The 25,552-nt window shown below is 49.9% G+C and overlaps 1 protein-coding gene across 2 annotated transcripts; it reads left to right on the top strand.

The window, feature by feature from the left end:
* Positions 1-701: 701 nt before the first annotated feature.
* On the top strand, positions 702-23,857 carry PRAG1 (PEAK1 related, kinase-activating pseudokinase 1). 2 transcript variants are annotated; one of them, XM_063156386.1, is made up of 6 exons: positions 702-723; positions 3,627-4,028; positions 5,175-7,009; positions 15,065-15,222; positions 18,501-19,225; positions 22,534-23,857. In XM_063156386.1, the coding sequence occupies exons 2-6, from the start codon at positions 3,663-3,665 to the stop codon at positions 23,569-23,571; spliced, it is 4,122 nt and encodes a 1,373-aa protein (XP_063012456.1). In that variant the 5' UTR covers positions 702-723; positions 3,627-3,662; the 3' UTR covers positions 23,572-23,857. The 2 variants fall into 2 exon arrangements, with proteins under 2 accessions (XP_063012456.1, XP_063012458.1); XM_063156388.1 differs by lacking the exon at positions 702-723 and adding an exon at positions 1,044-1,088.
* Positions 23,858-25,552: the final 1,695 nt, after the last annotated feature.

Genomic DNA, 25,552 nt, shown 5'->3' with positions numbered 1-25,552 from the left:
ACATGAGCAGACAGCCACAACTGCAAAAGACCAGCCAGCCAGGATGTTTGCAAACTGTGCTACTGCCAAAATTCCCTGAAGGGGAAGAATTTACTGGGATGTTTGGTTCCTGAGAAAGATTTTTTTTCTATAAGTGCTGTGCATATCTCCAGTTTCTGTTTTGTTATTTGGGGCTGGGATTCTCCATTATGCAAGCCTATTTGCCTTTTTAATCCACTATTATGTATGAGACTAGGAATGCTTTGTTGCACTAAAGGAGCGGTGACTTAAGCAAGGAACTGAACTAAGGCCCTGACCAGGGCAGGGGGAGAACTGTTTTGGTTTTCCCTAGTTTTGAAGAATTTAGATGCTCAAAACTACTCACCACAGAACAAGTACCGGGGTAAGTGAAGACTACTCCTTTTCCAGCCTGCCCTAAAGCATAGACACTACAGTGAACAAAATCTCATCCTGTTCCCTTTTAATGAAGCCCAGCCTCCCACACCAGCAGAGGTTTGACATTTTCCTGAGATGCTGTCTGCAGTTTTTGCACAGTGAGGTCAAATCCTGATTTCAGTTACGGCAAACTTCTCTCCTTTCCACAGCATCCCTTCGAGACGAACTTCACCATGTTGTTGTCTGGAAAGCTGATGAGTGAAGATGGGTGAACCCTCTGAACTCTCTGGCGCCCAGTGCCCTCCAGCTGGATCCCTACCGTCTTCAAGGCTGGTGTCGGGCTGCGAGGTGGGTTCGCGGTAGGACCCTATGGGATCGGTGTCTGCCTGCCCCGGGGGCGGATTCCCGCGGGGATGTGCCTGAGGCAGAGCCGGTCTGCGGGAGCGCTGCCGGGGCGGGGGCGCAGCGGGGACGCGGCTGCGGGCGGGGCGCGGGCAGAGCGCTTTGTGCGGAGCGGGGACGCGCGGGGGGCGCCGCTCCCGCCCGGGCCGTGCCCACGCCGTGCCCGAGGGGCGGGGCCGGGGCGGGCCGGGGCGGGGCGGCCGCTGCCCCCCGGCCCACGCGGGGCCCCGCTCGCCACTCGCCGGTGGCGGCGGCGGCCGAGGCGGGCGCGGCGCGGAGCCGAGCGGAGCTGCCGCCGCCGCGGGAGCCTGGTGAGCGGGGAGCTGCTGCCGGGCGGGCACCGGGCCTCCGCCCCCCGGGACAAAGCCGGGCTGGGAGGGACCCCGGCGTCGCCACTCGGGGCCGGGGCGGGGCTGCCCGGGGGCCGGGGCGGCGGGGCTGTGCCGCTGTGCCGCTGCCCACCGAGCATGCGGGCGGAGGGCCGGGGCGGGGGTCGGTAGCCGGCTCGGGGGTGTGCAGCCGGCTCGGGGCGCGCTCCGCTCCCGACCCGCATCGCCGCCCACCCCGGGAGCCCCGGCGGGCTCTCCCCGGTAAACTTTTCCCGGTCCTGGTTGGCGCCCGGCGCCCGGAGGGTCCGTCTGGCAGCCAGAGCTGCTTGGGCTGGGGGCTTGGGGCTTTTCTTTGCGCCGGAGCATCCTTGCGCCGCAGCCCGGGATCTCTGTCCTAGGGAACAGGGAGCCGTTCCTGCGGGTGCTCGCCGGTGCCCCGGGACGCGCGGCGGCTTCGGGAATGCCTCAGACCCAGGTGCTGGCTTGGGGCTTGCCCGGGGACAGAGCCAGGTGCTGGCTTTCGGTCCCTCATCTCTCGCCGATCCCGGCCTGCTTCCCCGCGCGGCGCCGCGTGGGTCGGTGCGGGTGGGTCCCGGTGCCCGGCCGGCGTGAGGACACGGGCCCGCCCCGCGATCCGGGCAGCGAGAAATGACGGCCGCAGACAGGGAAACCCTGGTCTTTAACAGGCATTTGGCAGCGCCGAATGTTAAACCAGAAGTGAAGAGTTTTTTCTGGCTTCGGTGCCTGCTTCCCTCCCTCTGATTTTTCTTTTTAATTTGCTGGCTCTCATCAGGACACTTGTTCAACTTCGGGTGATGCTGGACATTGCGTGCTAGATCTAAAAGGAAACAAAGGATTAAATATTTTTAAAGCTGTTTTCTCTGCAAATACCATTAACCTCATTGAAGGTGATGGAATATGCCTGAGAGTGATTCGCTGCCCTTTGGTTAATTCAGACTCTATGAAGTCCATGAAAAAGCCTGTCTATAACAGTGTCTTCCCTAAAAAAAGACACATGGCAATCTGCTTGGTGAATCCCACTGATACTTCCTTTTTCCCGTGCTTTTTTAAGAAGCAGACCCTAATTTATTAGCCTGCCAGACAGGAGGAGTCTGCAGGTGCTAATGGTTTGGCCGATCAAAGACACCCTTCCCATAGGTGCCACTTGAATTCAGAGATGCTTGTGGGTCAGTGGCTCTCTTCCCCTTCACTTTGTCCCACCCAGGCTCTTATGAGTTGTCTTTCTTTGTGCCATGTAGTGTGGGTGGCTGTTAGAGGGGCTGGCCAGGGCATCTCTGAGCCCAGAGGCAAGAATCTTTACTGCAGTGCAAGCTGGCTTAGGGGTGCATGCAATTGCAAAAGTGTGCATAGCTCTGGTGGTGTTCCGCTATGCCTATGTGGAGGAAGTGCTTAAGGATCAGGCTGGTAAATTTCGTTCATGTGCCTCCAGGATTGGAGTGCAAAAGTGCCTGTTCGCTTGGAGACCCTCAGGAAAGGGGCCTCAGTTTGCCTTGTGATCACTTGGCCAGGGGGTGATGACCTAAACTTGGTTAGATGAGGAAGGACTCTCTGTAGCCGCGTGGGGAAATTGTGCGTCCTGGCACCCACAGCAGCCGGCTGCATTCTCTGTCTGATCTTCTTTCGTAATCTGCTGAGCTTTGTGGGAGTCCTCCTCGGAAGTGTCTCCAAAGTTCTTGGTTCCAGGTTTAGTTCTACTGGCTAGAGTGCAATCAGACCTGGCCGGGAGGGGGGTGGCGGGGACAGGGACACAGGAATACAGCAGGAATGTCTTGTTCCTGGGGCATTTCCCTCCTGGGGAAGGAAGATGGGAAGGAATCCTTGTCTGTAAGTAATCCAAGAGCAAAACGTTTCTCCCCTTGCAGACAATGAATCGTTTCAGCGAGCTGACACTGTTATTTGTGGCTCTTGGCAAACGAGATAAGAGCATTCTGCCAGACACTTGCTCAAATCAGTGCCAGCCCCAGCCCTGCTGATTGCCTTTCACTGGGTGGGAGAGAAGCCTTTGTGTACCACGGCAGTAATCACAGTGGTGCTTCTGGGTGAAGGAAGGTTGTTGCTGGTCCCCTTGGTTACACAGTCTCTGATTCTGGTCCTTGTGTCTCCAGGCCTTTTTATTTTCCAGAGAGAGGATGCCCCTTTGGAGAAGAAATTTTTCCTGACTGGCTCTGCTTGTGGGGCTGTGAACAGCTATTTCCAAGACCCCTTTTCTTTACCCTTGATCTAAATCTTGCACGAGGCTGGTTATACATGCTGATTAAGCAGGGAATTAAATCACATAGGAATGCTGCTCGCTTGATGTCTTCTCTATTACGGAGCTATGCTTAGAAGTTGAGACTTTTCAAGTGATTGTGTGGGCTTTAGCTAAGCTGTGAAAAAAGCCTTGTAAACAATATGCCTTTGTGATGAATGCATAGTAAGTGTAATTATCACCTATCCTATTAAAAATCTTCCAGTCTGAGGGCATAATCAAGCTAATCAGACAGTGTTGTGCTTTTCCAGATGTCTAGGTGATCCTTTCGAGTGGCTCAGGAGCAAATGCAAAATGAGCAGTGGAGGGCAGTGCAGAAGACGCAGTGGGCTCTCAGTCTGCTCAGTCTGACCCACGAGGATTTGAAGATGTCTGCGTGCAGTGACTTTGTGGAACACGTTTGGAAGCCCGGCTCCTGCAAAAACTGCTTCAACCCGAAGAGTTCCCATCGGCTGCAAACACCCCCGGACGTGGGAGCTTGTGGCGTGCTCCCGGATGGAGCTAGGACCAAGCCCGAGAGCCTCGTGTTGGAAGACGAAGGTATAACTACTTCCCCCTTCTCAAAGCCAACAATTGCTGTGAAGCCAACAATGATAAACTCGGATGTTTCTGACGCGTGGGCGGATGTGAATATGAACGCAGATCTGTCACAGGTAATGATTAATCCAGTCAAAGCATGACTTCCCGTTACTTACCTATACTCAGAGTGCTAGGAATATCTGTTACAAATGCTTCCTTCCCTTTGTTTTTCCTTCTGGTCTTGACTCAGGATTTTAAGGCATATATTGGTTTCTCAGTGTATCTTTGGGTGAAGCTGAATGAGCTGTTGCTCACAAGCCATGTGCAGAGGAGCTTAAAAATACATTGTTTGTTTAGGAACTTCCGGTTTTAAAATGAGGATGCGGGTTATTTTTCTGGGAAGTTTTACTGAAAAGATGTCTTGTCTGGTTGCAGTCAGTGCTAACTGGATCCGTGGTCTTTGTGGGTGAGGAAGAAAGTGCCCTGCCTTCCTACTCCTTCCTACCAATCTCTGCCAGAGCAGTAATGCCCTGTGGGTGCAGCTCCTCGCCCTGACCAGTTGATACCAGCAGTGCCTCAGCAGGGTGACGCACAGGCTGCTGCCCCACTGCCTGTGGCAGAGGTGTGCTCCTATTTCCCCATGCCCCAGAGCACAGTCAGGGCTCACAGCTCTCTTAGCTTCTCATTGCTGTCCCTTTCTTTTCTCCTAAGGGGTGAAGGGCACACAGTGTGAGCTGCCATTGTTGGTGGTGTTTGATCTGTGCATGCAGATTTGGCATGCCTGCCCCCCCCCATCCCTACTTCTGAGCATGGCTAAGCTGCTATCCCAGGGTAACCCATGATAGTCTGTGTCTGTGTTCTGGAGCCACACACTCTGGAGCAGTGTGAAATGAAAATAAGCAGAGAGAGGTGCAAATATTCCTTTGCTCTCTGAATCTTTAATTGCACAGTGATTCACAGATAGGATGACAGGTTGGACATGTTTCTGGCAGCAAACCCATAGGAAGAGAAAGGGGAATGTCTTATTCCAGTGCATTACCATTGTTGGTAATGCAAGGATTACAAATGGTCCAGGAAATACAACAAGTGTAGTTTTACCTGGAAAGCTTTGTGGAAATTAGTGGTGAGGTGAGCACAGCAAAATAGATGGAGAATTCCAGAGTGCTGTTCTGCAGAGCTGGGCTTTTGTTTTTGCAATTTGTGGTTTGCTTAAATTTTATTTGTCTTTTCTTTTGCATATGCATGTTCTGACAGGGAATTTGTATCTTTGACCCATGCAGGTCAGTTGGGGCATGATTTCTGGCAAGCAACTCCTCCTGAAATCAGGAGATGCACAGCGCATCTGCCTTGACAATTTTGGCAATGGTGGTGTGAGAAAACCTTTCCTTCACAACCAGCCCAGCGACTGCTTGTCTTGCTGTCCTCCCAGCTACTCCATGGTGGGTCTGCGTGGCCTGGAGAGTCGAGTGGAGAGAAACGTCTCCGTCCACAGCCTGGTGCTTGTGGGTGAGGTGGGCAAGCAGGAGGACAGAGCTAAAGACAAGTTTGCCCTGCCTCATCAGGTCCCCTGCACTAATCCATCTGCCTTGGGGGACAGGAGCACCACTAACTCCAGCAGAAACACTTCTCCCCAAGCCAGAGAAGGAGCGGCAATCCCTTCAGGGCGTGACTGTGGTCACATCTCCTCCATCTTGGAAAGCGAAGGGGGCGAGTACTGTTCAATCACAAACTGCCACAAAGAGCACCCCGTCCCATGGGAGCCCTGTTGCACAGAGGAAAAGGCTGCACAGTGTGAGAAAGAGAGTCCCACTCCCAGCGGGTGGAGGCAGCGGGATGCTCCCGAGATTCCAAGGCCAAGTGGCCGGGCAGTCAAGTTCAGCGAAGAGGAGCGCAGAGCTGTGAACGTGGCCTTCTGCATCACGAAAGACCAGAGTGATCCTCTTCCCTATGCCCTGTGTTCAGACAGGAAAAACCTGGCTCTCCATGCTGAGCCTGCCACCCTCCCTGAGACCACGGGGAGCTGCAAGGCGGCTGCCCTTGCTTTGTCCCGGGAGGATGAGGAGTTGCCTCTCCCCGGGGAGCCCTCTGTCACTGGCGGCCCCCGTGCTGAGGGCTCAAGCATCCCTCAGCAGGCTCTGGTGGAGCCGCAGCGCCCTCGCCTCGCCGAGCCAGCCCACGGTGATCCCATCTATGCCGAGAGCACCAAGAGGAGGAAGGCACAGCTGAAGGCTGTTGGCAGCCAGGCAAAAGCGGAGAAGCTGGCCCACGGCACTGCCAAGGAGAAAGCTGATGGGTTGTGGAGGGATGGTGGCTGGGCTTTGGGAGGTGAGAAGGAGCACCAGGACTCCACTGGCCAGGTGGCAGCAAAGATAACTATAATGACAGCACACACTGAGGATGATCACAAGACAATATTCCTCAGCAGCCCTGACTCAGCAGTAGGAGTGCAGTGGCCATGTATCAGCCCCACTTCCCACCCTGATTTTGGGACTTCATCACCTGCTATTGAGTCTGGACAGATTTTTCAAGCATCTGGATGTGAAAACAGCACAAGATTTCATCTGGCAGCTCCTGTCAAGACCTCACTTACTGAGAGTCCAGCCATCCCCCCAAAGATGTCCAAAAACAGCCAGCCAGGCAGCGAGGGGAGCCGTGTGCCCCCCGTCAGCTCCCACGTGGGAAGGTTTGGTGATGACAACAGCCATGATGGAGCTGGTGCTCAGCTGCTCCCAAGGAGCTGTACTGATACAGGTGCCTTTGGGGTGACCCCTTCCCCCTGCACTCATGGGAATGGGGTCTCTGTGGAGGAGTCCAGTAGAGGCCTGGCAGGCTCATCCTATGACAGGAAGCAGAAATACTATAACCCAACGTGGACCAAGCAGGGCCGAATAGAGGAGGAGGAGGAGCAGGAGGAGGAGCCAGAGGTCTCAAACCACTCGTGGACAGGAGGAGCTGAGAGTGGAAGAGCTGGTGCCGACTTTGTGGATGACAGCCCGATACTGGAGGGCCAGACTGGAATGACCAAATCTTCTTCCTTCTCCTTTGATTTCCCTAAAGACAAGAGCAATGGTGTGGAGTTTGCACCGCCGCCACCGCCGCCGAAAAAGCAGTCTAGGTACAGCCCTGTGAGCGTGTGCATGGTGCTCTGTTAACCCTTTGCAATTGGGAGGGTTGCTGCAGGAGTTCATTGACTGGATGGTGCTTCCCATTCTTTTTTCCTCCTTTTCTGTCCAAAGGTGGGCTTTCAGGAGCATGGGGAGTGGCTGCACAGCTGAAAAGCTATTTGTCTTTTTACTCTGAAAAGCTGTCTGATCTTTTCAAGTCTTGGTTTGAATGTCATGTGCACTTTTAAAAGCCCTCCAGGGCTGCAAGATATGGCCTTAAGTCCCGATATTCAAGTGAGAAAAAGGTCTATGATTGGAATGGCTGGTGTTTCCCAGGTCAGCTTCATTCTGTCTTGGCAGTTCCTTGATGTTGAATAGCATAGAAAACCTGGTTGCAATCTTCTCTTGTAGGTGGGAATGGGCAACTTTTCTTGATGCTAATAACAAGGGCCTCCAAAATCAACATTTTCAATTTGGCTGTAATGACTTTCTGCTTTCAAGGTGAACTCTCAAAGCTGCAGTTTCCCAGGGAGGGCTCCTTGCCTGCAAGCAGGTAATTGGAGCTTGCCCGACGTGGGCTTGTTATGTGTGGGAGCCACCTGGCTTCAGGCAACCTTCTGCTCTCTGCTTTCCTGCAAGTCAGGTTTGCAGGCAGGGCAACTGCAGGCCCCAAACAAAAGTGAGGGAGGGAGGGAGAGCTGTTCATCTGGGAAGGAAATAGCCCTACTAAGCAATTAAAAAAAAACCTCGGGCTTACAATACTTAGTGTGCATTTAGTATCTGCAGCTGTGTGCATCACCAAACAAAAAAATAACCAGACAAAAAAGGGGGAAAAAGGGAAAAAATAAATAAAACAAAGGTCAAATGGGGGAAGAAAATTTGTTTTTCTCTCCATTAATTACGTTGTCTGAATTTACCAGGGAAGGACTTTCTCCTTTTGCAGGTGTCCCATATTTGCTTTATTGTGTGTGGCGGTTTTGCTACTTGAAACTGTGCATTGCACAACAGATTTTACTCCAGCTCTTGATTTAAAAGTCAAGAGAAGAAGGGATAGGTGTTTGGAGGAGAACTTGGCCTTGGGGTCCATGGTCAAGCTTATGTGTAGCCATCACTGACCTCCAGGCTGAGACTGTGAATTTTCCATGTGTTTTGGGATTGGCTAACCTAGGGAACTAGTGTTTTAAATTGGCCAAGAGGTGAACAAATGAGGTTTCTCAAGGGAAGAGAAGAGATGAACAAGTGGCTTTAGTTCTCCTTAATGCTAGGCTTCCTGCTGTGGTGCCACATGCTTGTTGGAGTCAGAGGAAACAAAAGATCCACAAGCAAATGAGCACACAGATGTATTGCTCTTGTTCTCTGTGTGGTGTTATGACACCAGAGGAGTGTGGAGCATTTTCTGCCCCTTTGAGGGGCTATTTCATGCTCCTAATGCAATTGGGCTGTGCCAGTTCTAACAATTGCTTTTGAGTCATCCTGATGAAAGCATCTGTGTGCTAGAAAGCCTGTGTGAAAGCAGGCAGGGAAACTGAGGTCAGGGAACACGTGGCATCCACGACTGGGATCTCTGGCAGAGCTGCAAACCCTGCCAGGTGGTTGAGTTAGGTGTTGGTTACCCTCTGTGGCTGCAGGGCAGGTTGTGCTACAGGTATTTGTCTCCCAAGGGCCTTGATGCCTGTGGCTGAGCCCTGGGCACCTTACTCAAAAGAGCTTAGTCCTGCCTGCAGCTATGGAAGCTGGAGCCCAGGGAGCCCAGCCAGCTGAGGAGCAGTAAGGAGTGATCTGATCAGGTTTTGCAAGGCCTGCTTTGTTTCTTTGCTTTGAGGGTGCTTGGTTTTGTCTCAAGCAAAGCAGTGGCTGCTGTGAGCATGTCAATGCAGGAGCCAGGGTGCTGGGAGGGATGGCTGCATGCACAGCTGCCAAAATCACCATGGTGCCATTGTGTCACCCTGGGTGTTGCAGCTTCATGCCATGGCCTGGTGCTGGAGGAACATCCCCTCTGTTCATCCTGGGCTGCAGCCAAATACCTGAAGAACCAGAATCACAAAGATGACTCTGAGACACATCCAGGCTCTCCTGGTGCTGGGTAGCCTGTGAACATGTGCTTGTCCCTGATGGAAGAGCCACTGATCCTTCTGTTAGGCTTACATACTCCCCACACAGAGAGAGAGCCCCTCAGCCCAGGACATTCCCTGGTGGCTCAGCTGCAAAAACTCCTTTGGGGGATGGAGGTGAAGCCAGTGTAGACCTGGTTGTGGCACAGGCTTTGGACTGGGGGCTTAGCAGATCAGGGTTCATCCCAGCTGCAGGAAAGGCATGCAACTGTCCTTTTTCCTTATAGATCTCAAGTTGCAGCAAGGCATTTGATTTCATGCTGGAAAATTAAGTTTGCCTGTTTGACTTTCCTAATGCAAATTAATTGCTTATTTTAAGGAAAATGTGTGTTTGAATAGTTATAAAGCAGAGAAAGAAAAAGTGAGTCTGTAGATTTTGTTTTGTTCATCTTGGCTTTAACAATTAAAAGGGAATTTTTTTTTACAGGGTACTTTCCTTCCAGAGACTGAGGAAGCTCTGGTTTGGAAGTAAGTTGTCTCTTAGGATGGCAGAAGGAGCAATTTCAGGGGGACTTAAAAGTTGTCACAAGAAAAGGGAAATAATGAATATGTGCCTGTTTTTGGTCCTATATAAAGCTGTTCTGGATCTCTTGCAACTGTTTCTTCGTACAATCCTCTTTTTCTGCTTGTTTGAAAGATTACAGATATTTGATGTTTGCTTGGTCTAGAATGACAGATAAGAAGTAAGAAAGATAAGAAACAGAATGACAAATAAGTATAATTACAAGGGGGAAAAGGCTGAAAAGGGAAGATGGTGGCTGATCTTCTTCCAAAAGCTGGGAAGGTAGTTGGCTAGGGAAGCTCACCAGGGAAAGTAGGAACCCCAGACATGTATGTGCAATGATGATTTAAAGGCTCTTTGATGTAAAATGCACTAGTATGGCCTTCAGTTTCTTGGCACAAGGAATGAATCTTTGCTGAAATTTATGTCTCTCTTATGCAGAGGATCAGGCTTAAATGATCCTCGTGGTTTCTTCTAGCCTCCAGAACCTTGATGGCTAATTTATTTTGTGTGCCTCCTAAAGAAAGAAAACAGTGATGCTGTTTTGCATCTTGAGCCACTTTCATCACAATTAGTGCCACCTTCAAAAGGCAGTGGCAAAAAAAGCTTCTGAAATTTGCTGAGCGTGCTGGCATGGGTTAGCAAAGGTGCAGCACAGCACTTCCCCACACCTGTCACTGCTGAACACAGCCAGGGAGAAAGATCCCAAGGAGTGCCAGGATTGCCTGTTCTGGTGCTGCTGCCGGAGGGAGCAGAGCACAGGAGTGTTACAGAAAAGCTGCAGTGCTGGGAATTGCATCACAGGAGAGGAGCCAGGTGTTGGGGATGGGATTGCCAGGAAAAGAGCCAGGTTTGTTCCTTGCTGGGGAGTGGTGCTGGCTGGTGGGGCTGTGCTGTGTTTTCTTGCCAGGAATCAGTCTGTGACGGAGCAGCAGCTGTATCTGAGGCAGAATATTCCTCTTTTCTTACTGTTCCTGAGGCACCCATTTCTCCTTGGAGCTCAGTGTCAGGGTGTACCCCAGTGACAAAACACACTGGCTTCAAATGTTGTCATCTATCAGCTTATCTTTTAGGAGAGTTTGTTTCTTTTAAAATTAAAGTCATTCACTCTTCTGTGTGTTTCCTGTCTTACCACTTAAAAAAGCACAGAGTTGAAAATTGAACTGAGATTCTTTACCACATTAGAGTATGCAGTGATTTAATTTTTGACTCACCTACCATCTTAATTCTGTATACTATCTGAATTTTCCTGTGCCTCTCCGGATTCCAAACCCTTGTTTCAACTTAACCCTTGCTACATAAAAACCCTCTAGTACAGGGAGGAGCAGCGTATCGCTCTGAACAAAGCTAGGAGTTCTTCAAAATTCTTTCTTTTCCTCACCTCAGTTTTGGTTTCTCCACATTTGCCAGCGGAAGGATAAGTACAAATCTAAGCTTCAGATGTTGTAAGCTCCTGTATGCTGGGTTTTAATTTCCCTCTGCAACCAGGGAAAGATGCTGAAAGAAACAGCAAGTGGCAAGAGGAGGAAGATATAATTATTCATGTTTCATGATAGACAAGCATATGGTACAATGGTGCTTCCTCTTGTGTAATAATTATGCCTAGCCATATGTTGTGTTTGATGCTGTAATGCAAGTCTGGCTTTTCTCTCTTCTGTGCATTAGTTCCATTATTTTATACTGGGAGGGGGTGTCTTGTTGACATTATCACCAAACACCTCCTGGAGTGCAGTTTGCTGTGTGGTGATCTCTGTGTGTTCTCTGTTCTCCTCTCCTCGTTGCTCTGTCACATGATTTATAAAGCTCAGCTTCTCTGTTATCTGTTCAGTCCTGTCATCTGTGCTGAGGAGGAGTGTCCTCCTCCTGCTGCTGGCACAGCAAGGCTGGGAGACCCCCGTGATGGCACTGCAGAGTGACAGTGGCTCTGTGCAGGGCAGAGGTGCCTTGCACATCCTCCAGAGCTGCCAACAGGCTGCCCGTGGGATGGCTGCGGGAAGGGAGCCAGCGGGAGCCTGGCAGCTTTTCTGTCTGTGGGGCCTCCTGCTCCCAAAACCTGCCCATTGCACTTGTGGAAGGTAACCAGATCTCCGTGTCAAATCTCAGTCAGGAAATTCAAGAGGAAGGTATGTCCAAAGTCCAGAGATCCCTGGGGCAAGATCCCAAGGCATGTGGGTCTTCTGCACTTAGGGGAGCCAAGCTTTGGGGCCCATCTCCACTGTCTCTCTGAGAAGTGCAAAGCATGCACTTGGTGACGCTGGAGTCCTGCAGCAGCATTAGGTGGGACCCTGATCTGTGGAGAAATGTGAAATTATACACGTGGCTAGTGGTCAAACTGAGACACAGGAAAGATGAAGCCAGCCCTGGCCAGAGGTGCAACCCTAGACAAGGGAAGCGAGCCGGGTCCCTTTTCAGTGTTAAGGGAACTCCAGACTATGGGTTTGTTGTTTTGTTTTGGTGTGCTTTTTTTACAAGACCACTCTTTTCAATTTTGAATTGTTTTCGGCAGGACTGTGAGAACCATGTGGAAAATCAGCTGGATGAAATTGTTTATGATGGGAAAGCTTGGAAATAGAGAACTGGAAGGGTTGTCTGAATATGCCAGGCTGTTGCATAGAGGATGTTGAGTAATTGAAGTGTATTTTAAGCTACCAGAATAGTTGGAGAGCTGAAAATCTGTGAAATCCTGTGGGTTTAGGTTATTAGATTGAGAGAGCTGACTCTGGTGACCTGTTCTTTATGCACAGGCACATGATGACAGCTCTGGTGCTGCTCTTGAAGTTGCTGGTTATGTTTTAGGTGCTGAGCAGGCATTTTTAAATTGATGTAAATTAACTACTGTTACATCTTTCTGAAGAGGAGTGTAGCCCACAGATGTTTACAAGTCAGTGGTGCAGGGCACAAACCCAGTGTTTTCTTTGGGTTTAAGATGGGTTGTGCTCTTTATTTCCAACACCCTTTGGTGATTTCCAATATCCTTTGGTGAAAAGGGCAAGGCAGAAAATAGCCACCTGTGCCCTTGCACTCAGGTGAGGTGGAAGGAATACTAGCAAAGCAGGGGATGTTTGGGGTAGCTGTAAAACAGGATCCCACAGGCTGTTGCAGCAATGAGCTGTTCAGCTCTTGGGGTGGAATTTTACTGAAATGGGAGAGTTTGACCCTAGCAAGTTTTTGGTAGTAATTCTTCAGTGGAGTGAGCGGTATTTTGATTGTGCAGGCTGCACCCTGGTCTTCAAGCAGCTCATAGGAAAAGAGGGAGATGTGAGGCAGAGGTAATTCCAGAGGTATTAGCTGGCCAGGCTGTAACATCTGAAACAAGAGCAGGATGTCGTTTAAGCGGCAAACAATTTCTATTTCGGTGCGCCCATTCAGGAACTGCGCTTTGCATCAGTCACGGCGGTGCGGGGAGGAAACGGGGCTCTCTCTGCATCTGCCTTCAGCCACGCTGAGCACAGCACAGCCAGGGCAGCAGCCAGCACGGCTCTGACCGGCGCTGCGCCCAGGTTGCTCGGAGGAGGAATAGGTGTGGCTGGGCACGGCGGACCTTGGACCGCGCCGAGCAAAGTCTCATCTCTCCCTGAGTGCGGGAATGGTAAGGCAGCTCCGCGAGTTTGTGTTTAGTGATGGGAAAGAAACAGAAATGCACCAAGGTTTTGGGGGGGGCTGGGGGAAGGAATGTGTTAGGAAACATCTTATCTCTGTGAATCAAGACCGGATATTTTGCTAAATCTTCTTTTCTGATGGGTTCAAATGCTTCTTTGATTCTTGCCTGGTCAGACAGTGTACTGGCATGGGTGTGCACCCTTGTGGTTTTTCCACCCAAATTACTAAGTGTTAAACATCTGAGAAAGTTATAGGATAAAGTTGCATCTTTATAGTGAAAAAAAATATTTAAGTGCAGTTGGTTGCTTTCAACAGCATTAGCCATAGCAGACCTAAACCCCTTAAACTCTCTGTCTGTCTCTCTTTCTCTCTCTCATTTTTGAAACTGTGACTTGTGTAGTTCATTGTGAAGTTTTGTAAATTGTCCCCAAGAGACTTGCTGTGATAAATTCATCACTGGTGGAAGACCAGTGTCTCTGCTGAAGTATACCTGAACTGGTTTTTACAGCCTTATTTTCATCAGCCCTTGAGTATTTTTAGACCAAGGCTGCTCAGGCAAATGAGGAAGTCTGGCAGAAGTTTCTTCCGGGCTTCTCATACACTCTGCTCTCCATGTGGTGGTGTGGACACAAGAGTAAGTGCTTTGTCTGGATTGGGAATGAAACATTTCTCAATCTTCAAATAAAAGTGTGTGTCTGCTGTGCTTGGGAGTTTTGAATGAGGAGGGGTCCCATGCATGTGACCAGGGTGCCACAAGAAAACGGTCGTGCGTGTCTTTGTTTGTCTTTCTCAGCAGCCATTCAGCCGTCTGATTAGGAAACACCGGATACCTTCCAGCAAGATAGCTGGTGGAAGTCCTTTTACTTCTGTACAAGTCTGCTCCTAACCTTTTTACATTCTTAATCAATGTGTTGAATTTTATCAGCAGATTGGCAGTTTTGCTTAAAAAATGTGGGCTGATAACCTTTGTGTTCTGGCTGACGGAGTGGGAACTGTACCAATGCTAAGAGCATTTATGTTCTTCTGTGCTGCCTGATTTCAACAGTTTCTGTTGTTTTCCAAGGCAGAAACATGAAGAAAATCCAGGGGAAATTCTTTATCTTAGCAAAAAATCCTGCTTGCCTAAACTGGTCACTTAAACCATGACCTAGCCGGTTATAAGCCCAGTTTATGGTTAGTTTATTTATTTTTTTAGGTAGAAGCTGCATGGAAAACTGCAGGTTTTACATTAAAAGCCGTATGGTAGGTTCTGAGTTTGGCAGACTCATGTTTTCTGCAGAAACTCTTCTTCTTTTGTAAGGTGTTGGTTGTTAACTGTGATACATGGTTGGAGATGATGGACTCTTCTGCTACCTATGCCTCTGTCATGCAGGAATGGGGTTCACACACCCAGCCTCAACTTGCCTTCTGTAGAATGGGAGGAGTGATGCTACTTCCTTCCCTTGAGAGCTTTGTTGAAGGTAAAGCTCACACTGGTGAGTCCCCACTTCTGAGTGGCACTGGCCAAAATAGAATGTGGTCCAGGACCTCACATGTTCTAGGTAAAGGAGGTGCAGACTTCGGCTGAATGCTCTTGGCTCACTGGCTTTCCCTCTCTGATCAAGCACAGCTAGTTCAGCTTGGGGGCTGCAAGCCTGTAATCTGCTCAGAGTCTGTGGGATGCAATTCCCCAGGTCCTGGAGAAAGAAGAAAAGTGCACAGGAATGAGGTAGTTTGGTGTGATAATACACTGTGCAGTGTGTGGATAGGCAGAGACCAAACTAAGGCTGCTCTCAGCTTGAATCTCCGTGCAAAAGTGCAGACACGGTCTCCTTTTGCCATCTGTCTCCTGACTTCTCTTTCCCTCTCTCTAGGCACGCTCTGAAAATGAACCCAAGTAACACTGAGTTGGAGAGAGTGAGCAACAGCTCTGCAGAGAGCCTCAGCCCACCCTTCAGGAGTGCCCACGTCAGCTTCACGGCCGGCTCCAGCGACAGCCTCGACTCGGACACGCAGACCGGCAGCGATGGCAGTAAGTGACCTCCGCCTGTGGGAGAGGTGGCGTTGTACCTGAGACCCACTGCCCATGGGACAGCGTCCTCAGGCAGGGGTCACGAGGGTCCAGTCCCCAGCTCCCCCAGTGACCCTTCCTCTTCTCACTTCTCCTACCCTTCTTCTGCCTCTTGATGCACTCTAGATGAATGTGGCAGAGTCAGACCAACGTCACAGACTTTTTTATTCAGCACGTGCCAATATCATTCACCCAGTAGATCTCTTCTGGTCTAGATAAAATCTCCATATAGAAACAATCCTGCTTGTGCTTCATGCATTTTACATTGTCTCAAGAAGCCCTGCTATAGAAAGTCCTACATAGATTTGAGAAGTACCAGAAGGAGTTTTGTGCTAGACATGATCTCTCCCTCTCATTGTGTTCCCAGTTATTTCTTAAGGGGAAAAAATCTGCCTGCACTCGTTTAACTGAGATTAAAAAATACTTACTATGAAGTCACTTTTTTCATCAGTGTGTAACTTAGACATGCACTAACGTGTTCAGCAGCTCAGAAAGTATTTCCTTAGCAAGAGCGACCTTCATGTAGTGGAAGTTCTCTCTTTCCAAGAGCAACAATGTGCAGCAATAAAATTAAGAGCCAGAGCTCTGGAAACTGTTTTTCCACCACTAACTTGGGAGTCTGAGAGTGAGACCTTGCCAGGAAATTGTACAGGGGTAAGAAAAACTCACATATGTTGGATCTTTACTTGCTAGGCACAGAAGCATTTTGCTGTCAAAAATGATAGGAACAAGAGGATTTCTCTGCCTTCACTAACAGAAGCAACTGTTTAAACTCATCATGGGGAAGATGAGTTTTAAATGAACACTCAAATGCAGCTTGTCTTGCTGATGCAAACAAGAAGCTCTGCAGTCAGTCACTGAGTGAGGTGAGCTCAAATTAATTGGCTATGCTGTCAGATGTTAAAATATGAACTGGAGGGGAGCTTTTACGCCCTTGACACGCAGAAGGCCTCCATGCTGAAGGTGCAGAGCACTGTTAGGAGAGTTGTGAAAGGGGTTAATTCATTACCCTCTGCTTGGGGCAGAGCCCAGCAGCATATAAAAAAAACTTTAGAGCAGTTTGGCATTTGTGGCTAGGCATGTGCGCCGGTTGCCAAAGATTCCAGTGCTGACGTTTGTTACTCTCTCAAGTAAATCTTGTCTCTTGAAACAGGGATTCAGCTGCATGTCCTGGCAGAGATGCCTCTGGTCAGGTACTCATGGACTGCACACTGAAGAATTTCTCTTGGCTCTATCCTCTTTTAAAGCCCTGTGGATGGAAGTGGCGTGGCAAGAGGTGCCATGCTGAATGATCCCTGCCTGTGGCTTTTGACAGGGTTTTAATGGAGAGAATCTTTCCTGTGGACCCATTAGAGCATCATGTGCATTTTCTCTAAAGCTTGGGACATAAATCTCAATTGTTAAGGCAGGTATTTCTTAGCTGAAACTGCAGAGCAGTCACTTGCTGGGCAACTGGGTGTACAATGCAGGCACACACCTGGGGCAAGGGTCCAACAGGAGTCAGATAGCTCAGCACGCAGGCACTGGGGCAAAAGAGACATGTGCTGATTCATGTTTCCTACAGAGCTGTTTCTAAGCACAGAAATGGGCTGTTGAAACAGCTTTGCATGGGAGACAAACGTGCAGAAGCTGAAATCAGTGCTGCTCATTCCTGAGGTATCTCTCAGTGATGTTGGTGTGATGGGAGAGATTACAGGAGGTGCACACAGAGGGCCTTGGCACTGGAGGAGTGAAATTGACCAGTGCTGGTCACAGTCTGGTGAGGAGGGATAGGGCCAGATGGTGCCAACATCCACTCTGGTAGCTGAGAACCAGGGGATCTGCCCTCACCTCATGTGCTCTCAGGTGGTGGAGCAGCTAACAGGGATTGCTACTCTAGCACAGCTGGTGCAAACCTGCAAGTGACGTGCCAGGATGGGCTGGGAGCTCAGGGACCTGAGCCCCTGCCCTTGGAGGTTGTGTGTGGTTGCTGGTGAGTCACTTGGGCTGTGAGGAGACAAGAGCCTTCTGCGGGCTGACACGGAAAGTGCCCCAGGGCATCCCTCTGGGCAGGCAGAAAGGCACTGTGAGGAAGTGCCTGCTGGCAGCTGAACCCTCAGCAACAGCTTTGTGAGGAGGAAGGGTTGTTTGCTACCACTCTGCAGCTTTGGAAAATAGATTTAAAGAAAGCAATAGATCCTGCTATCTGCTGAACTATTTGCTATTTGCTTGGAGCAAAACCCCACCTTCACCTTGCAAGGTTTACACGTGCATGTGAACTGTTAGCAGAGTCCCATTTCTCATTCAAGTGGCATGGATAAATTCCCTTGAATTATTGTCTCTCTTCTTTTAATTTCTCCTCCACTCCTCACTTTTCTGTCTCTGTGACCTGAAATTATTGCTCTTTATTTCAATGTCAGATCACCTTTCTGTCCTTTTTTTTCATGTCCCACTTCTTACATGGCATGTAAATGTATTACCCATCTCCATTCTGGCTTAAGTAGGAAAGCTGCTGCTATGGCTGCCCAAAATGAGCCAGCCATCCCAACCCAATCCATGTGCACTTGGCATGTGGAGCTGCTTGGGGTTAGTGCTATGTAGTGGGGCCAGCCTGCCCTCTGAGCAAAGAATAAGCTGGGAAACAGGCCGTGGGGGGAAGGCCAGATTTTTTCAGCAAAATGGAAATTGCCAAAATCCCAGGCTTGCTCAGCAACCCTTCCCCAGTGTGAAGCAGAGAGAAAAGGTCGATGTATTTGGAGTGCTCCAGTACAGCTAGAGGGCTGGAGCTATGTGCCATGAGTCACTCTCTCCTTATCATGCCCTGCTGCTGAAGCACTGGGTGGCAGCTCCCAGGTGAGAGAGGCTGTGTTTAAAAGATTGTCCTTGTATCAAGTGCTTCGTTCTTACCTCCCTGTGGATGACATCACAGCTTAAATATTTACCCTCTACTACCTTTTTACTACTGTATATGCAGTTCACAGGGGAGTGGTTTCAAGGGTGGGGAAGTGCATTTCTCTGGATGGCTGGTTGCAGCCTGCTTTGCAAACCTGCTCTATTAAACTGGATTAAGTCCCTAACCCCTCCAGTGAAACTTTGCAGTTGTGAATAGCTGAAGACTGTGCACTGCGTTCAGATGTAACTTGGCTTGCTGCTTTTCTTCCCAGCCAGGGCCCTGGGGGTGTCAGGGATATGGGGAAGGACTGTGCTCTCAGCCTGCAAGGCCCACTCACGCCATCTTCTTGTGCGTTGCTATCTCCTAGGACACTCATCTGAGCCGAACCACTCACCCCCTCCAGCTGAGAGCCAAGTGTTTCCCTCTGTCCCTTTCCTTTCTGTTTCTGCTGAGGATGGTCCCTCCTCTGTCCCCAGCTGCCCGCCCCCTCTGCCCCAGAAGAAGACAGTGATCAGAACCGTGTCTTCTCCAGATGGCTTTTTTGGGGGACAGGCATCTTCAGGCAAAGCAGCTGGTGCTGCCAGCCCCAGGCTGAATGTCAGCCATTCTGAGAGCAATATGTGCCTCCGAGAGGAGCCTCCCTTCATCCACCCAGCCAGCCTGGGGGGACGCCCTGGTGCCTTCTCCTCCTCCGAGTCCCTGGAGAAGAGCTCCAAAGGAAGCAGCTACTGGGGCTCCAGCGCCACCAAGAGCACAGGGCCCAGCAGAACCCTCCAGTCCCTCTCCTCCTCGCAGCTCAGCGTGTCCAGTCAGGTGTCCTCGGCCTCCAGCCTCCACAACCTCCTGAGCAACATGGACAGCAAGGAGGGGGTGTACAGCAAGCTGGGGGCGCTGTACGCCGAGTCCCTGCGCCGCCTGGTCGCCAAGTGCGAGGACTGCTTCATGCGGGAGCAGAAGAACGAGCTGCACTTCAGCGAGAACAACTGGTCCCTCTTCAAGCTGACGTGCAACAAGCCCTGCTGTGACTCGGGGGACGCCATTTATTACTGTGCCACTTGCTCCAAGGACCCTTCTACGACCTATGCTGTGAAGGTAAGTCCACAGCCAGGAGGTGTCCAGGCCTATTTCCATCTTCTGGGTGGAGATGTGTGCACTAGCAGCACATGGCGTCTCATGCAATGTCTGGTTTTCTCTGCTTGTATTTCTCACAGGTGAAGTTAGGCAAGCAAAACCCCTTCCAAAATTACCCCTTTCCCCTTACTGCTTGTGAAGGTTAATTTGCAGAAGGAGTTTTCATTGTAACAAATGCCAGTCAGTTTTAGCTTATTGCTGAAGGGGTCTGAAACCCAACCATTTTCTCTCTCTGAAAACATCTTTGTGCAAATACTCTGCTGTAAACTCAGAGGCATTCGCCTCTGATGACACAAACTGATGAAAGGCTGCTCAAAAGGCAGTGTTTTTGCCTCTGCCTGCCTTTTAAGTGGAAGCTCTGACCCAGATACTGAGTGCTTATATGATCTTGAAACTACAGACAATAAGATATTGCAGATCCCAATTAAACAACGTGAGGCTGACCCAGACATGCTGTGTAAGGTCAGGTCTGAAATATTTTCCTGTAACTCCATGGAATACATGTTTTGAAATGGAAACTTGAGGTGCAATAGTTCAGCTCTTTGAAACCTGGATAAGTAAGCTTATCCAACCAGTTCCATGGACATCCTGTGGATTTTGGGTTCTTGATCAATGTTACTACTTGAATACAGAGATTTTAATTTCCCTTCTGACTTAACACTGGGGACATCTCACCGCTGCTTATTCCTCAGGTTGTTTTCAAAGCCTAAAGTAATTCCCAGAAAAGCGCTGTCAGAGATGCATTAAGGAAGAAAAAAAAAAGAAAATAATCTCTGCTGAATACTTTCCACCATTATGAGCTCCAAGGGTTGTTTTAGAATGTTTTAATACATCCCTAAGGGATGTTCTAGTTAAGTGGTAGCTTAAAAGCCAGTTCATATCCTAAAGAAAGTACAGCCAACCCAACAGGGGGGCTGTAAGTAACCAGAATCGAATTAGATGAGATCTTGCACCAATACCCTTAGTCCAGCACTCAGAGCCACAGCTTTTCTTGTGTGTTATACCTAAATCCATCACAACTTTCTTCCTGAAGCCTAAGAACTGCTGTGCTTCTTTTCAATCTGCAGTTCCCTGTGGCACACCCACCCCTTTGCTTTTGCCTGCTGTGCTAGGTGGGGTTCAGTAGCTCAGCTCTATGGCTGCAGTGCATGAATTCCTGCCAAGGCAGAGGCAGCACATTTCAGCCTCCTGACAGGACTGCACTTGTGTCCCTATGTGTGAGGTGGGCTTACTCTGTGCCCTAGGTACACTGCAGAGTGGCTTAACAAAGTCAAAGCCACTGCAGCAAGGCCATGCTCTGTGCCAGCATAGTGATGTTGTGTGTGTGTTTATCCATGTGCATGGATACGATTCCTGTGTGCCACCATCCCTCTGGCAGCCAGAGTAGGGAATGAATAATTGTGAAACAATTCAATTGGCTGATCCCTAGCTGCCCCTCCTGGCTTCTGGTATAGATTTTTTTGACATGAAAGAAATCAAAGACCTGTAGTTAAAATTAGACTTGGAGAGCTCAAAATGGGCAGAGGATCAGACTTGAGCCAAGGAGCCTATTGAGAAACAGGAGCCAGAGTCTGAGCTGTGCACAGACAGACATGACTATGTATAAAACAGTTTGGAAATGGCTTTGGAGGAATTAAGCCAAGATCTGCTCCATGCCTTGGCTTCTTTCTCCACTAGAGGTGTGTGACTAAGCCAGCCCAGGCTCCTAGTTGGAGCTTTCAGCAGGAAGGATGCCTCTGGTGCAGTCAAAGTCAAGAAGAATGGCTGGATGCGGAAGATTTCCCTGTATTTGTTTGGCTGTAGTTATTCTTCCAGAGACTTTTCTCTTGCCAGGAATTCCCCCCCTTTTCCTATGCCTTACATGACTTTCCTTTGGGAGGAGGAACAAGCAGGCTTGCTAGCTAGAGGGCTGGAAGGCCTGCTCTGCATCTGGGGACCTCCTGCGTCACCCTGGGTCCCACTGCATTCATCTGCATTCTGCCTGACTCTCCAAAGCTTGTCTTTCCACAAATAAGCCAGGGCAGGGTATTTTTGTTTAGAGAAGAGAGGACAATAGGGATTTGAAATGCCCCATCTCCATAGTTTTGTCTCATCTGAGTGAATTATCTGTAAATGCCTGGATTCAGACCCTAGCTAGAGGAATACAAAAGCAGCCCTTTTCTTCAGCTCCTCTCTATTCTTGTGAATATTTTAACTTGGAGGCAAAATTGATTTCTCGTCGGGTCTGCACGCATGCTGTGACTGGCACTGGCACGCCCCAGGCTTTCAAACCTTTTATACTGAGTTTCAGCCTGTTGCTTACTCCTGTGGATGACATATAAGCACATCACTAAATAAAGGGGAAAAAAGTATAATAGAAATGCCAGGAGGCCCCATAAGCTAATGGATACTCCTATAATAAGCCTGGCTTTGAGTCTCTAATGCAGTATAAAGCTAAAATAGGGAAGAAAATGAAGATAGAAGTCATGTAGGTTAAAGAGAATCCAGATTATAAAATGCATTTTTCTCCCTAGAGTTTGCTGCTGCACTTTGACTTCTTTCTAGGCCTGTTGTAAGCTCCCATTTTCTCTTTGGTGGTTTTTTGGCCTATGCTGAGGAGTACAACTTATTGCTGGTTTTCCTCAGCCATTGATCAGGGGCTTGAGAGCAGTTGCTGACACACAGAAGTGGAATGGTTGAGGAGGGTGTGAAAGTGGCTCCAGGGCTTGGGACCAGAGAAGGAAGGTGGGAAGAAAGTGCTGGAGGCTTCTGTCCACCCCTCACCACAAAGAGCACAGTCGCCTCGCATTGAATGGGGCCTCATCCAGGAGTGTTAACTATCCCCAGAGATGGAGACAGCATGTCTTCTGCCACAAGCTTTGCTTTTCTCCAGGAACGTCTCCTGGGTTGCAGGAGTTTATCTCAATGATACCTGTGATGTAAAAGATATGTTGCTTCTGTTGGCAGTGAAACAAAATCTTCAGAAGTTATTCATGGTAGGACTACTGTCCTCCTTTCCTCCAGTTACTGGGCATTGCCTGGCAAAGGAAGCGTGCCCAGAAATGCAGCCCAGACAGCTGGTGGCTAAGGTTAGGCTGTTGCAGGACAAAAACAATCCTCAAATCAGGAGATAATTTAAAGTGCTTAAAGAACCAGTGCACATCTTGCTTCTTCTGTTGTCTTCCGGAGCATCCGCAAATCACAGCTTAGCATCCCACCTCTCAACTTCTGGTCTCTGCCCTGTCTCTGACACTGGCTGATGAGACTTTTCTTTTGGTCTCTTTTCACAGATTTGTAAAACCCAGGAGTCCAAGGCAGCTGCTTCGTACTGCAGCCCTGCAGTGCCAGTTCACTTCAACATCCAGCAGGACTGTGGGCATTTTGTGGCCTCCGTCCCCTCCAGCATGCTGCTGGCCTCAGATGTGGGGAAAAGCATGGCTGGAGATGGCTTCCATCCTTCCCGCAGTGCCAGCGAGCATGACTGCGTGGTGGTCATCACCCGCGAGGTGCCGAGCCAGACCACCGCCGACTTCGTGAGGGACTCAGTGATGCTGCACCAGGCCAAGCCGGAGCTGTACGAACGCCGCGTTTGCTTCCTGCTCCTCCAGCTCTGCAATGGCTTGGAGCATCTCAAAGAGCATGGCATCATCCATCGTGACCTCTGTCTGGAGAACCTCCTGCTTGTGCCCTGCATGCCCCCCATGAGCTGTGTGAAAGCCAAAGATGACAAACACTTGCCCCGCCTCATCATCAGCAATTTCTTGAAAGCTAAACAGAAGACTGGAACTGGAGACTCCAAGCTGAAGAAGAGCCAGGCCCGGCTGGCCCCGGAGATTGTGTCGGCTTCTCAGTACAAGAAGTTTGATGAGTTTCAGACTGGTATTCTCATCTATGAACTGCTGCACCAGCCCAACCCTTTTGAGGAGAAGGTGCACCTCAGGGAGCAGGAGTACAGCCCTGAGGACCTCCCTGCTCTGCCCAGCCTGTCCATCTACTCCCGGGGACTCCAGCAGCTGGCCCACCTACTGCTGGAAGCAGATCCCATCAAGCGTGTGCGGATCACCGAGGCCAAGCGGATGCTGCAGTGTCTGCTTTGGGGGCCCCGAAAAGACCTCGTGGAGCAGCCCCATAGCCACGAGGAAAGCCTGCGCCAGGTGCTGCAGAACTGGGTGGACATGAAGCGTGCCCTGCTCATGATGAAGTTTGCAGAGAGGGCCGTGGACACGGAGCGGAGCGTTGAACTGGAGGACTGGCTGTGCTGCCAGTACTTGGCATCTGCTGAGCCGGCCTCCCTCTTGCACACATTAAAACTGCTGCAGCTGCTCTGACCTTGGCTGTGTCTTGGAGGCAGCTGAGGGCTCCTGACTGCCTTGTGGCTAAAGGTACACAGCCCTTTCATACGTGAGAGGTTTGAGGCTCAGCTGCGAATGCACGTTCAGCTCCTGGCCTGCACTGCAGTCAGAGTGCACACGGCATGTTTAGTATCCTCAGCACTGTTAGTTTGTGAGCAGGCAGAACTGGGAACCTGCCCCTATTTTGGGGGATTTTTGGTTTTTTGATATGGTAAATGTGGACTAATAAACTCCTGCCTGCGTGTGTGCATGTTTCTAATGAGTTCACTGTACCAAGTTGATTTCTGTGCCTATGGGACAGTCCTGTGATCCCCACCTCTCCCAAAGCATCAGAGCCTTTTTGCCTGGGAACAACACCACACTCTAGAGTGGGAAGCAGGGATGAGCAGGTGGCTGGTTCTCTTCAGGAGCAAGGGAAGTTCACATAATGCTCCTTTGCAAGGGACAACCTGGAGCTTTCAAATTCACATCTTTTGGGAGTTTTGGCATCCATTTTGCTTTTCCCTTTCAAAACAAAAATGACTGCTTGTTCTCTGTGGGCAGTTCAGGATCAGCTGCCTGTTACTAAATTAGATACTAACACAGCCTGGCTTTCCTGTGTAGTGGTGCAGCTGTAGTGGAGCACAGCTCTTGGATGTGAAGGCATGAGAGGGAGCTCAGGGTGGGTCTGTTCATGGGAATGATACTGGGAATTACCCCTTGTAAAGCTGATGAAATGGAAAATCCCCAATTCACCTCCAAGGCCTTGGGGGGAAAGTCAGGGCCAGGTTGCTTTGCTTTCCACATCCCTTCAGCTCCCTCCCTCTGCCTGGTAATTCACCTGTCCCTTCTGTTTAACATTTATTTAACTCCTTTATTGAGAGATGAGCTGGCACGTGAAAGGCTAGGGCCACTGCAGGCTGGCAGGGTCTTATTGCTGCTGGTGTTTGAATTAGAAATGCATAGGGCTGCATGCACTGCCAACATGTTTCTCCAACAGATGGGAGGCAGGAGCAGCACAATGAAAGGTGGAGAAATGGCCTAGCTCCCTTCAGCCCCTTTCCCTCCATCTAGACATGGAACAGGCATTCAGTTTGGGAGAGAGGCAGTGTTGCTGAGGAAAAAAAAATATTTTTCGCCAGTTGCGAGCTTCTTTTACTTTTCCACCCCAACATGAGGCAGAGATGAGTGCCCTGCTCCTGACATCAGTTCTGCAGCCCTTGGAGGAGCGGTAAGTTTGGGACATTTGGAGAGAGCCCAGCATCAGCTTTTCTGAGACAGGATGTCACTAGCTGAGCTACCCACCTCCCAGCTCTAAGCAGGAGACATTCACGAGCACCTTCCTCCAGCCTTGATTCACCTCCAGACACAGCCTGGTCTTTTGGGGAATTTTAATTCCTCAGGTTTTCTTGACACGTTGTGTACTTTCTGTGAATCCTTTCCAGGCTTCTCACCTGGATCTTTCTTTTTTTAAATCTGTTTGGCTATGGTTGCTGCTGATGGGAGGAGATAGTTCCTTGGCTGGGCACCCATTTGCAATGAATTTCCCCTGATCCCCTTAGGGAGGAGGCTGTGCACGTCCCTGCCTGCTGGAAGAATGTGGGATGGCTCCAACTGCGACCGCTGGGAATTTTTTATACATTGACTTTCTTGCATCTGACTTTTGGGTCCACTTCCCTCTGGTACAGGTAGCAGGAGCTTTTCTGGCTTGAGACCCACTGTCCATCCCATGGATCATCCTGGGCACGACACACTGAAAGATCTGGCTCTGACTTGCTGCATGTGGTCTCACATGGGCCAGCAGAATGATGAAAGAGCTGGAGAACCTGTCTGAAGGAGCCCAGCATGTTTTTCTGAGATAAGATGAAGAGATGACTCAGTTTCTAAGCATGAATGTAGGGAAGAGGTTGGTGGCAGCTCTGCAGGAGAGCACTGAAAGAGACAGGACTGGCCATGACAGATCTATGTTGCGCTGGCA

This window comes from Melospiza melodia, chromosome 5 (genome assembly GCF_035770615.1).
Source record: "Melospiza melodia melodia isolate bMelMel2 chromosome 5, bMelMel2.pri, whole genome shotgun sequence".
NCBI classification, from domain to species: Eukaryota; Metazoa; Chordata; class Aves; order Passeriformes; family Passerellidae; genus Melospiza; species Melospiza melodia.
Note: the sequence above shows the minus strand (reverse complement) of the source record. Positions and strands in the feature narration are given on the sequence as shown.